General features: G+C 39.1%; 1 protein-coding gene across 1 annotated transcript in view; it reads right to left on the bottom strand.

Annotated features, from left to right (window-relative positions):
* TRUB1 (TruB pseudouridine synthase family member 1) overlaps positions 1-3584 on the bottom strand; it is a 38731-nt gene extending 35147 nt beyond the window's left edge. Inside the window, exons 1-2 of the mRNA XM_027597037.1 lie at positions 3299-3584; positions 333-431 (exon numbers count right to left, since the gene is read on the bottom strand). Of these exons, the coding sequence (XP_027452838.1) occupies positions 333-431; positions 3299-3584 (385 nt within the window). The remainder of the gene's footprint in view (positions 1-332; positions 432-3298) is intronic.
* Between the last annotated feature and the right edge of the window lie 10690 nt (positions 3585-14274).

Here is a 14274-nt window from a genome sequence, read left to right as displayed (position 1 = left end):
ATCCAAGTTCCCCCAGATACCTGCCAAGGGCAAGCCTTGCAAGCAGGCCTTTCTAAACATAGCAATTTCAGGCCTGCTACGTTAACTCTTTTCTTCACAGATACAAATCCTGTCTCAAAGTCCCATCCACACACAAAAGTGGCTATTTCTAATAGCTTTGTATACCTTGTACCATTTAAGGGCTTCTTTTGAAGATGGCGTTATAAATCCAGTAGATCTGAAATACTCCAAAAGACTGAAGACTGAAAATGGCATGGCTTTATCTGTTCTCAATCAATATTTCTTTCTATAATATGTGGTAGTTACATCAAACTTCCATTCATATCTCTTACCCAGAACTCCTCGGGCTGCACTGTCTAGCGTCCCTCCATGTCCAATTTTCAAAGTCTGCTTTTTCCTTTTGGTCCATTCTGGAGAAGGCATTCCAGCTTCTATGAGAGTAATTGCATGAAAAATGGCAATTAGCAAGACAAATGAAGTAAGATCTCCATAAATGTGGGGGGAGGGTGGATGGAGTACTCAAAACAAAGAGGACTGTACAAACTTAACAGATTAAGATAACATTATTAGCAGAGAACAGACTTAAAAATGTACAGATACTCCCTAAATTACAAAGAAACAGTATTCCAAAATTAGTTGTGTAGAAACTAGAATTCATTTTCTAAGGGGAAAAAAAATTTTTTTAAATGTGAGCAAATATCCAGGCTAACCCTGAAAAACCTAGTAAATTCCTAGGAGTAGTGGGCTGTTAGAGAATGATGAAAAGAAGTTAGTTTTTATATAGGCAGCTAGTTTTACAAGTTCTTGATTTCATTTCTAATTCTCTCTTGTGTCCTGGTATTCTTTGCTGGTACCCTCAGCTACCTAATGTCCAGCGTACCTTTCAAAAGGCTACCTCTAAGAACACTAAGTTCCCAAATTATCTATTTTTGTTGCCCTTCTCCCCAAATCAAAACCCTCAATTCCTTCAAGAAGCTAATCTTAACAAAAGGTTATGTGGGAAGTAGGTAACAGTTAAGTTGCCTCTTAAACTCTGAAGCATTTAGATTTAAAAAAAGAAAATGCCAATCTGGGCCATCTCATCTTCCTATTGTAAAGATAAACTGAAATAATGTTATCTGAAAGTGCTTTGGAAACTACATGGCACTCTGACAATAAGTTATTGTTATTACTATCATTATTATTGTTATGTATATCAATACATTGACAGAATATTGGCTACTGAACTTCAAATGAGAAAAGAAAGAAGAGCTGTATGATCTACATCTCCCAAACCCATCAAACTTCCCTTATAACCACTAACATGGAGAAGATAAAAAAATAGAGCAAAAGAAATGAAAAAGAGAAGACAGAAAAAAGAAGAGAAGGGAAGCAGAGCAATAATGGAGAAGCCAGAATACATGGCCAAAAGGATGTGCTGTGTTGCCTGGCCTGACCACATAATTACAGAACACCATCTGTCTGGAACACAGTCCTCATGCCACTCTCTGATTATATCACCGTGCGTGGAAGGGCCTGCTTCCTCCAAACTATTTTTAAGAATGCAACCATAAGGACAGGCCCAGGCTTTAAACGTTTCACCCTTCACTTGTAATTCATTATTATATTATATTCATTCATTATTTCATTTGAATTTCATATTTCATATGAATTCATTATAATATACTATATATATAGTATATTATAGATGAGAGCATCTATAAATTTATAGAAAACTTTTGGAGAACTCTCTATTTTTCAACTTGACACTCCTTGGATTATGAAGGCCCATAAACCTGCTTCTTCCCTTTGTGTCCAAATTTACCTCTTTCAAGTTCGAATACACACCACCTCTACTATATTGGAATTTGGTTCATCCTATTGGTAACATTTATGGAAGAATATCTCTTAAGGTCTTTTCTGGCTATAAAATTCTGATGTTTTGGGCCTTGAAGGATTCAGATAGACAAAGAAGAGCAAGGATTTTAGTATAACATGAATCAATATATGGAAAGGCCAGAAGTGTTAATAGAGGTTATGACCATTAACGGTGGCACAAATCAGTGGGTGTCAAACCTTGCTGGCATCAGAATGTGCTGCCTTGAAATTAGTATCTTTTAGAATCTTCCCAGGTACTCTGGTCTAGCTAACATAAATATAAACTAGACCAAAGCAATATAGAAATGGAGTAATGAGAATATCTGCATCTGAGTGAGAGGTTTCTAGAAGAAAGCCATGCTCAGCGGGGGGAGACTGCTTGAGAGTCTCTCCCTCTCCTTCTGCCTCTTCCCCCTGCTTGTGCTCTCTCTCTCTCTCTCTCACTCTAAAATAAATAAATCTTAAAAAGAAGGAGGAGGGGGGGAGGTGGAGAAGAAAAGTTCCTGGACAGTTTTTTAACGGAAAGACAGGCCAGGGCCAAATTCAGGAGAGCCCTGAATATGCAGCAAATAGTTTTATCACCCAAGTCTGCAGAAATTTCTTTGCTATGAGCTCAGTTAAGAGAAAAGACAGGATCTTTCATCTTCCCATCTCTATAGGCTGGATCCGGCTATTGTAGGTGACCAATAAATCTAAGGTTCCTTGATGCCACTGTCCGAAATAATCTACTGGGCTGATGAACTGAGAGATCCTCCAGGCTTTTCTAACATTCTCCCAGTGTACATGAAGAAACAAACAAAAAAGAATGCTCTCAAATTATATTTAGTGTTCCTCAAAATGTGGTCCAAAGGCCACTTAACACCAGAAATCACGTGGAAGAACAGTTTAAAAATGGTTTCCTAAAAAATACCCCAGAACCTCAAAATCACAATCTCCGGGAGGGCAGGGATCGGGAACCTGCATTTGTACAAGGGACTCTAAATAATTCTTATGTCCACTATGTGAAAATCACTGCATTAAAGTCTTGGTTAAATGAGTAATATCTGCATCTCCAAACTATTTTTAAGAATGCAACTTTGGGGGTAGAGAGCCAGTGCTTCCTTCAGGAGGGGTTTATCAACCTGAGCCATCAGATTACAGAATATTAGTTTGTCTGCCCAAGGGAAGAGGTTTATTTGTGTAAGTGTGGGGATTTTGTGTTTTGTTTTTTGTTCTTCCCTTGAGAACGACAACGGCCAACTAGGCTACAGGAGTTCACGTCAGGGCAAGTCCAAGCCCGAGATGCCCCAGATTTCTGTTCAGAGCTAATTCAGTGGTCATCCTCCCTTTCCCCTCCTTTTACTTCTCGAGCCACAAGCGCGCAAAAAAAGCCCATTGGCTCTCTGAGGCTTCCGCTCTCGCGGCGACCGCCTCAGCCTGGTCCCCACCCGGGCTGCAGTACCTGCTAACAGCTTCTCCTTCAGCCGATTCAGCAGCTCGGCTGAAGTGGGCCCTTTGGGCTTGTGCACGGCGAACACGCCGCTCAGGGACAGCAGCTTAGTAGCCAAAGCGGCCTTGGAGACCCTGGCTTCGGATCCGGTTCTGGCAGCGGCCGCGACGGCCGCGGCTGCAGCCGTCGCTGGTGAGGTGGCGGCCGTTGCTGCGGCTGTTCCTGCAGTTTCAGGGACCAGGGCTGTGTCTGTTTCCAAAGATGACGACGATACCACCGCCGCCTCAGCAGCTGCCATACTTTAGTAGCCCGGACCTGTTTTGTATCTGGAGTCGCACTCTAATGACGCAACAGGAGTGCGCCCCACGTCCCTCCATCTTTCCCATACTTTGAAGTTGTGCTGGTGGGAGGGGCTGTCGCAAGGGCGTGTGGGAATTGTAGTTCATGGCCCTCTGCTGTAGGCTGAGATGGCTGTACCTTCTGAGGGTTCTGATGGAGTAGTTTTTCTCCTGTAATCCTATCTGCCTCCTAGGTCGGGTTAGTTCGATGCTGCAGGTGTAATTTGGAGTTCCGGTCCTAAACTGCTGAACCCAAACAGACTTCGTGTTCGGCGGGCAATCTCTTTACATCCCACTTGCCCACCCCTCTTCCAGAACTAAAGAGCACCCAGCTTCCAAAAATAGAAAACTTAAAATACTGATTTTGCTGCGGTTTGTGAAGAATCATGGCTCCCTCAGTTCACTGCTTCATTCGATTTATCGTGCCCTTGGATTCAGAATTCAGAATTCCAATACACCCAAATATGAGCTCTTTAAAGAAAGGAAACTACCTGTTCACTGCTATATCCCCAGTGTCTTACACATAGTAGGCGTTTAACTAAATATTTTGGAATGAATAAATGGATACGAGTTCTTCAAATTCCCAAAAGAAACTTCTAGGCCAAGCCAATGCTAAATCACTTGAGCTTATTTTGATGCATTCCTGTACACCCCACCCCCTACTACCCCGCTGTAATTCTTAGTAAGTCTTAAGATTTTTAATACTTAAAAGATTTTTAATACTAACTCTTCTGTGGATTGCATCCCTTAGTAACCCATTGCTTAGATATCAAAAGGCATTACTGCAATTCATGAAATTAAACTTTACTTTCGATTTGAGACTTTGTCTCTGGAAGTTATTTATACCCCCATCAAAATTCAGGAACATGGTTCTGATCCTGGCACTAGGCAGAGTGAGAAAAAGTCTTCATTTTACTTCTGCTTCAGATACATTAAATGGTATTATGAGTATTGTGGGACAGATAAAGTTTGTCTTCATTGTTTCCCCAAGTTTCCTTACAGCCACCCTTTCTCTTCATCATCCTCTTGCAACTTAAAGCCTACTATACTAATGATGTCTCTTTGCTGCTCAAAATTCCCATTATGGAACTTTCCCCATTTTTTCAACAAATACACCAAAGAACAATGTTTCAAATATAGTATTTATTTCTATATTTTCATCCTTCCCCATTTTAGTCAGATCGCCAGACTCTCATTAAATCTTTAGGGTACACAACAGTGTAAATGTACTTAATGCCAGAGAAATGTACACTTAAAAATGGTTACAATGGAAAATTTTATGTTATGTACATTATACTACAAAAAGAAAAACCAAAAAAATCTTTGGGGAGTTTTTGCAAGGTGGAAAGCTGAATTGGAAATGGAAGTCACTTAATGTTATAGTCTATTCTAAAAGTCTAAGCTAAATAAAAACATTATACATGGGGGTGTGTTGAAAGTCAGAAGAGAATAGAATTATTTTGAGAATAAAGTGAGAGAAAGTGAATGATTTGCAAGTCCCATGATTACCTGAGCGGATACTTGAGCCTGCTTCAAGATTTTTCCTTTCAGGTGCCTGGGTGGCTCAGATGGTCAAGTGTCTGCCTTTGGCTCAGGTCATGATTCCAGGGTCCTGGGATCGAGTCCTGCATCAGGCTCCTTGCACAGCAGGGAGTCTGCTTCTCCCTCTCCCTCTTCCTCTCTCCCTGCTTGTTCTCTCTCTGTCTCTCCCGCAAATGAATAAATTAAAGAAAAAAAAAAGATTTTTCCTTTCCCAGGAAGGTGCCACAACTTCAGAAGGGAGGACTGCACCCTGCGAAGCAAAGCATCCCTTAGCCTCAGCACAGATTTCTGTGCTTTCCTCTTGGTGAGAAGCAGAGAGCCAGGGACTTTAAGAGAAAGTTTAAAGCAGGATTGAACAATAGCGACTAGGAGATTAGAGAGCCTCTTCCCAATGGGTCTAGACATCAGTAAGCTTCCCCAATTCTTTTGTGACTCCAGGGTGGAGAGAGTGGTGGGAGAACAGAAATAGAGGTGAAATATAATGCTTCCATTTGAATTTTCTACAATGCCAGTGCAGAATCAGAGTTAATTTGATTAAAAGAAAACAGAAGAGCTCTGGATGTCATATGGAAGTGAAAAAAATCACTAAATTCTACACCTGAAACCAATTTTACCATATATGTTAACTAACTGGATATAAATAAAAACTTGGGAAAAAAAACCAGAAAAATGGATATTTCTTGCACATTTTATTTCTGGAATGCTAGGGAACAGAAAAATTAATTCTACTCTGCTATCAAATCTGTACTCTTGGCATCAGAAGCATCAAGCTCTAATTTTCTGAGGTAACACATCTCCCACATCGATCAAGCCTTGAATTTACAAGTTATCTTACTTAATATGTCTACGAGTTAGGATTCTTTGGTTTGGAGTGACAGAAACTGATCTAGTTTCAAATGTATCAGAAGGATTTTAGAAAAAGGATTTATCAGAAGTATGCTGGAATGTTATGCAGAACCTGAAAAGTCCTCTCTCAGGTTCTCTCTCTCCACCCACACCCTCTTTTTCTGCTACTCTCTTGTGTCTTCGTGCTTCTCTTTTGCTTCTAACGGGCTTTTTTTTTCCTACTCCTCATTCCACAGTCTGGGTTTAAACCATCCTGTTTTGATCTAACTCCAAAAATATCCTGGATGAAGTCCGTCTTGGACAACTACGGAACATAGTGCTTCTCTCACTTTGTCCCTTCATCTTTTTTCACTTTCCTGCTTGATTTTTCTCCATAGCACGTTTTATGTGACATACCAAATATTTACTTATTTCGTTTAATGTCTTATTTCCTCCATCAGAACGTAAGCTCCATGAGGAATTTTTTGTATATTTTATTCATGGCTATGTCTCCAGGGCCTGGAAGAGTGTCACACATAGCACTCAATAAATAGTTGTTGAATAACTGAATGAATAAACATGGCAGCTCCAGCAGAAACCATGTAAATACAGGAAAGTTAGTGACAGTTTCCAGAAAAGTAGAGTGCCGAATACATAAAATAACAGATGTATATTCCAAGTGCAGCCTCAATGCTTTTATCTCCATTTTTGTGTCTGTATGGAACTGATGCAAAGAGAAAATATGATCACTTCATGCTATATTATAAAGCCCCAACTTTCTAGACCAGCTTCCATGCTGCCCTCAACTACCCAGTCATCTCCAAGGGTTGTTAATTAATGAGATCTAAAAGTTGATAATACTCTCAGGTTTGATTCCAAATCTGCTACTGGTTCTACCATGGTTGCATTCTTGGGGCACTTCTTTGATCCTTGCCATAGGTATGTATGCCTGGGAAAGCTGTTCTTTACAAAGGCTTCTCCAATTGTCGTTCACTTATATAGCTTCCTATAGCCAGTAGAAGCATAGAAAATAGTGCTTGGGTGTGCCTGGGTGGCTCAGTCAGTTAGGCATCTGCCTTCAGCTCAGGTCATGATCTTGGGGTCCTGGGATGAACCCTGCTCTGGACTCCCTGCTCAGCGGGGAGTCTGCTTCTCCCTCTCCCTCTGCCTCTGCCCCACACTCATGCCCTCTCTCTCTCTCTCAAATAAATAAATAAAATCTTTAAAAAAAAAGAAAATAGTGCTTGATGAGAACTTCTAGACCATATACTGTAAGATCTTCATATTAAAACTGAAGCACAAAAGGGTGTTCCTGATAACCGAGAAGAGAGAGCTGGAGAGCTGGCCTTGAGAAAGGCATATTTTTTTAAAAGTTCAGGGAACAGATGGGCATGTTTCATTACCTGAAATTTGAGAGAGCTGAAAAATTCACCCCCTCCCCCCAAAATCTTCTGTCTCTGCCGTTTCAAATTATCCTAATAGAGAAGGAAATTATCCTCATAGAGAAGGCAATTAAAGAAGCCAGTGGTTGCATAAGAACCTCTGCTGTGAACCAAGTTATTTAAAGGAAATACATTTGTGTTTCTTTAGAGTTAGACTTCTTTAACAAAGTTTTATTTTCTAAGGTATAAATATTTTTAATGTTTTAATTTTGACAGTAAGTTTCATAATTAAGGAAAAATGGTGGCAATAATGTATAATTTTTAATTAAGCAAAGAATTTTTTTTAAAAGAAGCGGTAGATAACATCACAAACATGTAGGAAGGAGTAAGGCCAGAGAAGTTAAAATCTAAAAGATCTGGGAATAAGAAAAAAAAAGAAAAAATTCCAGAGACATTAAAAGAAAACAAAAAGGAAATTTTAAAGAAGATCAAGAAAGATCAATTTACTGCTTGAGGCCAATCAGATGACAAAGCTCAAGCACAGCTCCTATTTTACCTGACTTCTCCATCAAGGAGATGATTTGGGGATGAAAATGGGAAAAGTCAGCCACTGATAAGAGGAGAATTAAGTCCATGAGCGGGAAGAGTTTGGAAGAAGACATTTCTGCAGTAGTTGAGGTTAGATCTCCTAGCCCAGAAATGCTATCTTGGGGCCAGGGGAGAGGGAAGATATGAGAACTTGCAAAAGAGATTGCTTAAGAGAACATATATGTGTGTGTGTGTGTGTGTGTGTGTCATGTTATGTGCTGGCATTTTACATTTTCCTGGAACTTCTGTAGTAACTCTCAAGTAATGCTTGTGGAGAAAATAAAATATAGGCTGGGTCCTGGAACTTCACTACAACGTAGCTACTATAATTGTTATCATCCCCATTTGCGGGTGAGAAAATGAAATTAAATGAGGTTAGAGCATTTCACCAAGGATATATAGTTAGCAGAGCATAAACGGTTGTGTGGGCGTCCCTAAGACCAACCTCAGAATAGACGCTCTAGAAGGACTCATAGAATTCAAGAAAGCTATAATATTTATGGTCACCACTTACTATAGTGAAAGGATACAGATTAAAATCAGCAAAAGTAAAAGGCACTTAAGATGAAAGCACCAGGAGAAACCAGGCACAAGCTTCCAGTTATCATCTCCTAGTGAGGTCACAAGGGCAGTACTTAAATCTCCAAGTAATAAAATGTGACAACATGTGTGAAGTGTTGCCAGTCAGGGGAGCTCTCCTGAGCTTTGGTATCCACGGTTTGAATTGGGGATCTGTCATGTAGGCATACAGTACCTGCATGACTGACCTTAGCTGTTCAGTCTCTAGCCCCCGGAAAACAAATTAACGTGTGGTCCAGGACCTCAGGTATACAAGAACAGGCGTTCACCCTAAGTCTTCTTGTTAGCATAAACTATCTTGTCCACCTGATACAGTGTAGCCCAAGACCTCAGGCATCCTAAAACATTCTTTTCAGGCAGGATATGCCAAGGGGTGAGAGGTTATCTCCTGGGAGCCAGTCAAGGACTAGTCTTTTCTTTGGAATGTGCAGAATTAGCACAGTAATTCATCTAATGCACATGTACCTCATCTAACGACTCTGAGAGGTATGAGTGGCATGTAAAGACGAGTCAGTTAAGGCTCAAAAGGAGTAAGCAGCTTGCCAAAAGTCCAACAACTAACAAGTGGCAGTTAGACTTAGTAGAATCCAGGTCTGCCTGACTCCAAAGTCCATCATTTTAACCAGTATTCAGTAACCACTAACCAGACTATACTAACCAGACTCTACCAGCTAGAGAACTAAGCTCAATTGAAATGACTTTTATAGAGGTGAACATTAAATTCTAGATGTTAAAAACCAATTTTCAGTGACAAGTCCTAGAAAACATGACTTTGAATCAACCTAAATGAAAAAGTTTGGGGGCTTTCAGTCTACATCGAGCCTTACACGAGTGCACTATAAACTTTACATGAATATAAAATGGCCATCAAAGACATAGACTCTTGGAAGCAATAACAGAATCATTATGTCTAGAATGAGGGAGGTGTCATGGGTCCTGATAACACAGCCGAATCTAGGCAGTACTTCATACTCCAGATCTTTCCCTCTCTCAGAGATTTCTTGTCCTCTCTCTTCTCAGTTTAATAACAAGGTAATCTCATGAACTATCCCTAAGAAGGTATGATGTTGAATCAAATAGAAGTACTACTTATGTAGGTCAAGACGTCTGAATATCAGCAATTTTAATCTAATACTAACACCTGATGATAGTTGAAGGTGTCATTCCTCCGGGGGTATTTGCAATTTAGTGGAGGAATCCAAGAGACAACAGTCCAGATTAGGAAAGGGAGATGCTTGTGAACATGGAAACATTCTTGATGCTTGCCAATCACATCATACCCAACCTACATTTTCCTGATAGTTTGTTCCATTAAGCTACACCAATACCTCTTTATGGCATTGTCAATTCGTGTCCATTCAAATGAATTAATGTTCCCATGTCAGCTGACTCATTTGGCAGTAAAAGCTAGTTCACCTGCCAATGCATTAGCTGGCTCACAGGACCTCTCTATCAAAAAAGCACATTTTCACAGTAATAAGCAAAAAGAAGCCACATGCCCTCCCTCTCCCCAATGTAGCAGTTTAAATTAAACAAATGTGAAAAATTTTAAGGGCAAAGAGGTGGAAGAGAGAGGACATGATACAGAAAGACTTGAGATGGTAGAAATATGTTACAATGTATACAATAAAAGTACTTGACATTTTCTTGCTTTTTAGGTCCATAAAAAATCCTTGTAATTATTCCTGAGCTCTCAGAACATTCATTCAAAGGGCATAATTGATTCCCTACAATGTATATAATGCTACCGAAGTACATTAAAGACATTGAATAAATTCTCGAATTAAACCAATAGACACAATTGTAAATATTGAATTTGTATCAAATGACGTTAATAATATAAATATTTACAGTCTAATGTAAACAAAATATATGTGATTATATACAGTAGGTATATTACAAACACAATAGAATAAGCTACTCTGGGATTGGTCAAATGCTATCCTTTTAATGCTGCCAAAGTAACACAGTAGATTATCGTTTTTATGTTGCTTAACATTCATTTGTTCATTTGTTTGTACGACGGATGTTTATTATGCATTTGCTCTGTGATAGGCACATGAAATAATGTCCATATTGACCACTGCTGCAAATAATGTCATTTATAAACAGCTTGGAGAAAGTATCATCAGTATCAGTTTTTAAGTAGACTCTGAGGATTTGGACTATTTAAAACCATTCTATATTCACATTCCAAAGATAATGTACAAATTGTCTTCATTGATTAATCTATGCTATCATAAGCTGGGGAAATGCCATTCTGTGACTTCAGTTTTCTTTAAACATTTAATAATGGTCTCCACTTGAGGACCATTTTAAGGCTGGACTCAGAGGTGATGGATGTTACCCATTAACAGGTTAAATGAAGAGCCTCTTATTTAGCCTGGACTATGCTTAGAAGCCAGCAGAGGAAGAAGGATTTACCCCTCTGTCATTTGTTATCTGAAAACTCCCGAAGGTTTCAACCTTTCCTATTACTACTTAATTGAATTTAGAAAATCATGATCTTCCTTTTAAATATTTTACAGGTTTTTAAATGTACAATCGATTTTTTTCTTTTTTTTTGGTGGGAGTGGGCCTGGAGAACGTTTGGATATGTTCCTCCTAATCTGTGATTTGGTATCTATTCCACAATTTAAAAAATATCTTAATGTTTTGGCTAAGTTAGAAAATAAAAATATGTTCTCATTTTTGGAGCCCGGGCATATCTGCCTACCTTGCTTGATTATGCAGATATGCTCTGGCTCCAAAAATTTCTTGACTCTTGTGGTTAGGCTTAGGTATGGAAAAAACATTTCAGAACAAGTGAAGCTTGAGTATGAAATTCTAAAATTACTTTTTACTATTTAACATTGAATTACACATAATATATTATACCTTCATTACTCTATAAACTATTGTAGGAACCTCAAGAATAAGTTCTGACCTGCATCTGCATCTTCTATCAACAATAAATGTTATTTTTTCCTATTCTACTTCTCTACACCCTGGTCATTTTCCCCCAAAATAAAATTTACTTCTCCTTTTCAAAATTTCTGAAAGGAAAGAAAGCAATTCTCTCTTAGTACAGTTAAGATCATACTCAGTGTTGCTGGGCTTTGATCTGTTTCTTAAGCTGTAGCACGGGAGCCTAGTTCATACCTGGTTTGTGAATTGACCATGACACCTTTTCAGTGATTGAATTGACTTAGTTTAGCTTATCCTGCTAAAGGTTATATCCCTCCTGTAGGGGAGGAAAAGGTTTTCCTTGATCCTCTTAGAGTTGCTGGCTGGATCTGAAAATTAAACTCACAAAGTAACAGGAAAAAAGCTTACAAAGTGTATTGAATTTTAACGTGTACAGCGGGGTCTTCACAAGAGAAGAAATGCCTGAAGTGGCCAGAATGGAAGCTTTTATACCTTTTAGACAAAGAAACAATAAATTTGTGAAAAATTGACAAGACAAAGGGATTTGGGCTAGAGGTAGTAAATAATGAAGAACTAGCTAGAAAGATAAGTGTTAGTTTAAGAAGGCTTGTTTGTACAGATTTCTCAGCCCCAAATTCCCTGTCTCTAGTGATAAGAATGCCTTCCTTCCTCTTGGTTCAGGAAGGGCACTTTTCACAGGGGAGATTTATCTCCAGCTTTCAGGGAAGGAGAACGAGCAGGGGAAGGTCAGAGCAACATTTCTGCACCTGCCATTTTCTCAAATTCCTTCAGCTTGAGCAATTCAATATGCCAAAGCGCCATATTTGGGTGTAGCATATCCTGAACCCCCTCATACCCAGCAAATTTATTTTTCTTAATGACTATTCCAGGGGAAACAGCTCCCTCTCCCTCTTACATATAGTTTTTGGAATAATATTGAGATGCTGCTATCTATATTATACAATAAATATTCCATATTTCATCAGAAAGCCAGGGTACTTAGAGTACTCATAAAGCTGCCAGTCTGTGTAATTCATCAAATAGATGAGCACACCCATCTATGAAATTTTAGCCTTTCTTCATTTCAGTGTTTAAAACAAGCCAGTTAGTTTTATTAAACATATGTATCTAACATTTACATATATCCTGTGCATAAATTCTATTTTCTGATTACTATGAGGGCATATTTAGTTGACACTGTGGCATATAACAGACAGCAATGTCAAAGGTAAGAATTTTTAGAGATAGTGTCATTTTATTAAGAGATGCTTTCTTTTCTGATAAATGGCTTTGAAAGCAGCTCTAAGACTTTCCCTTTCCTCATCTCCCTCCACCTCGCAGTGCACCTTTGTCAGTACACCTTTCTAACCTGCCTGGGGAGAATTATAATCTGCAGTGTGACTTTGCCTGCCATTAATCTTCCTCCCATTTTCAGGGTCTGAAAGAAGAAATCCCTAGAGCTTGTTTACCCCTGGTCTCTGAGTCATCCTGTTAGCTTCCTTAGTCACAGATAAAAGAGCAGTCTTGTGCGCTCACTGCTGGTCTCTGGGGGCAGGGAAGCCATGCGACAACTCCATAGCTCAGATTTTTCCATGAAGGATTCATGCGTATCACCAACCAGCAGAAAATCAACCCTATCAACTTCAGTTAAGGTGTCACTATAAGCAGAAGATGTTTTCATGGCCAGGACACAGCTCTGAAAATAAGGGAAGTGACACATGCAATTGAAATCCTAAATGTATTATCATTCAGGGTGTGGGGAAAGATTTCTTTTAAAAGCTTTCATAAAATAACATTTTCTGCCAGCAGCATCATTTTATCACCAGTTGCAATAACCAACTCCTTAAATGCATGACTTCCCTTAGAAGTCATGAATAAGCCAATTCTGATTCCTGGGTACATAAATTGTCCAGGATGTCCCTTCCAAGTACCAAATTATATTCTGCCCACAGAAGAGCCCTGAGATCATCTTATAGCCTTGTGTTATTCCCTGAAATACTCCACCAAAGCAGGGCAAAGAACACAACTCCCAGTCAACATAATATGCAGATGGCACCACTTAAAAGTATCTTAAATGTCTGTCACTAAGTCCCATGATCAAAATTACTGGGAGGTTCACCACTATGTCAACACTCAATTCTTTCTTCACCAAGAAATATGAGTTAAAACTCAGAAGAGACTTTTACCTCATGGGTCACCGGTCACTAATTGTTCCAGTCAACATTCATCAAGTACCTCCCAAAACCTCTCTTTGTTCCAGGCACCTGCCAAGGAGCTCTGGGGCAGATGTACCCTGGAGTGGCCTGATCCTCCCAAAGGCCACAGTAATGGGCCCAGGAATCAGCTAGCGGTTTATCGTGCAGGGAACAGAAAAGATCTATTCTGGGTATCCTAGTGGTGTGTCTGGAAAATCATTTGATTGTTTATTAATAGCAGCTAAATTTCACTTATTTATATTCACAGTGACCTAAACCAGGGCTTCTCAAACTATGGTGAAGGATCAGTTTTTTAAAATGCTGAATTCATGCAGACTAACTTTGTTAAAATACAGTAAAAATGAAGTACTAGAAAAAACAAACTTAAAAAGATCCCAAAATAGAACGCTACATTGTATTATTATTATTATATCATCATCATTAGGATATATTATTGTATATTATTATATTATATAATTATTTTCATGACTCTACCAAATTGCTATGAAAGTTCTTAAATACTTACTCCCAGTTTCTGGGTTTATCTCATCACAGAGTGATAACACAGTTCACCTACTCGTGCTGGTCTGTAGATCAGGCTTGAAGTAACACTGATCTAAATCATAGCCTTT

The sequence above is a fragment of the Zalophus californianus genome, chromosome 15 (assembly GCF_009762305.2).
Source record: "Zalophus californianus isolate mZalCal1 chromosome 15, mZalCal1.pri.v2, whole genome shotgun sequence".
In the NCBI taxonomy this organism is placed as follows: Eukaryota; Metazoa; Chordata; class Mammalia; order Carnivora; family Otariidae; genus Zalophus; species Zalophus californianus.
The sequence above is the reverse complement of the archived record's forward strand: the minus strand, read 5'-3'. Positions and strand labels throughout refer to the sequence as shown.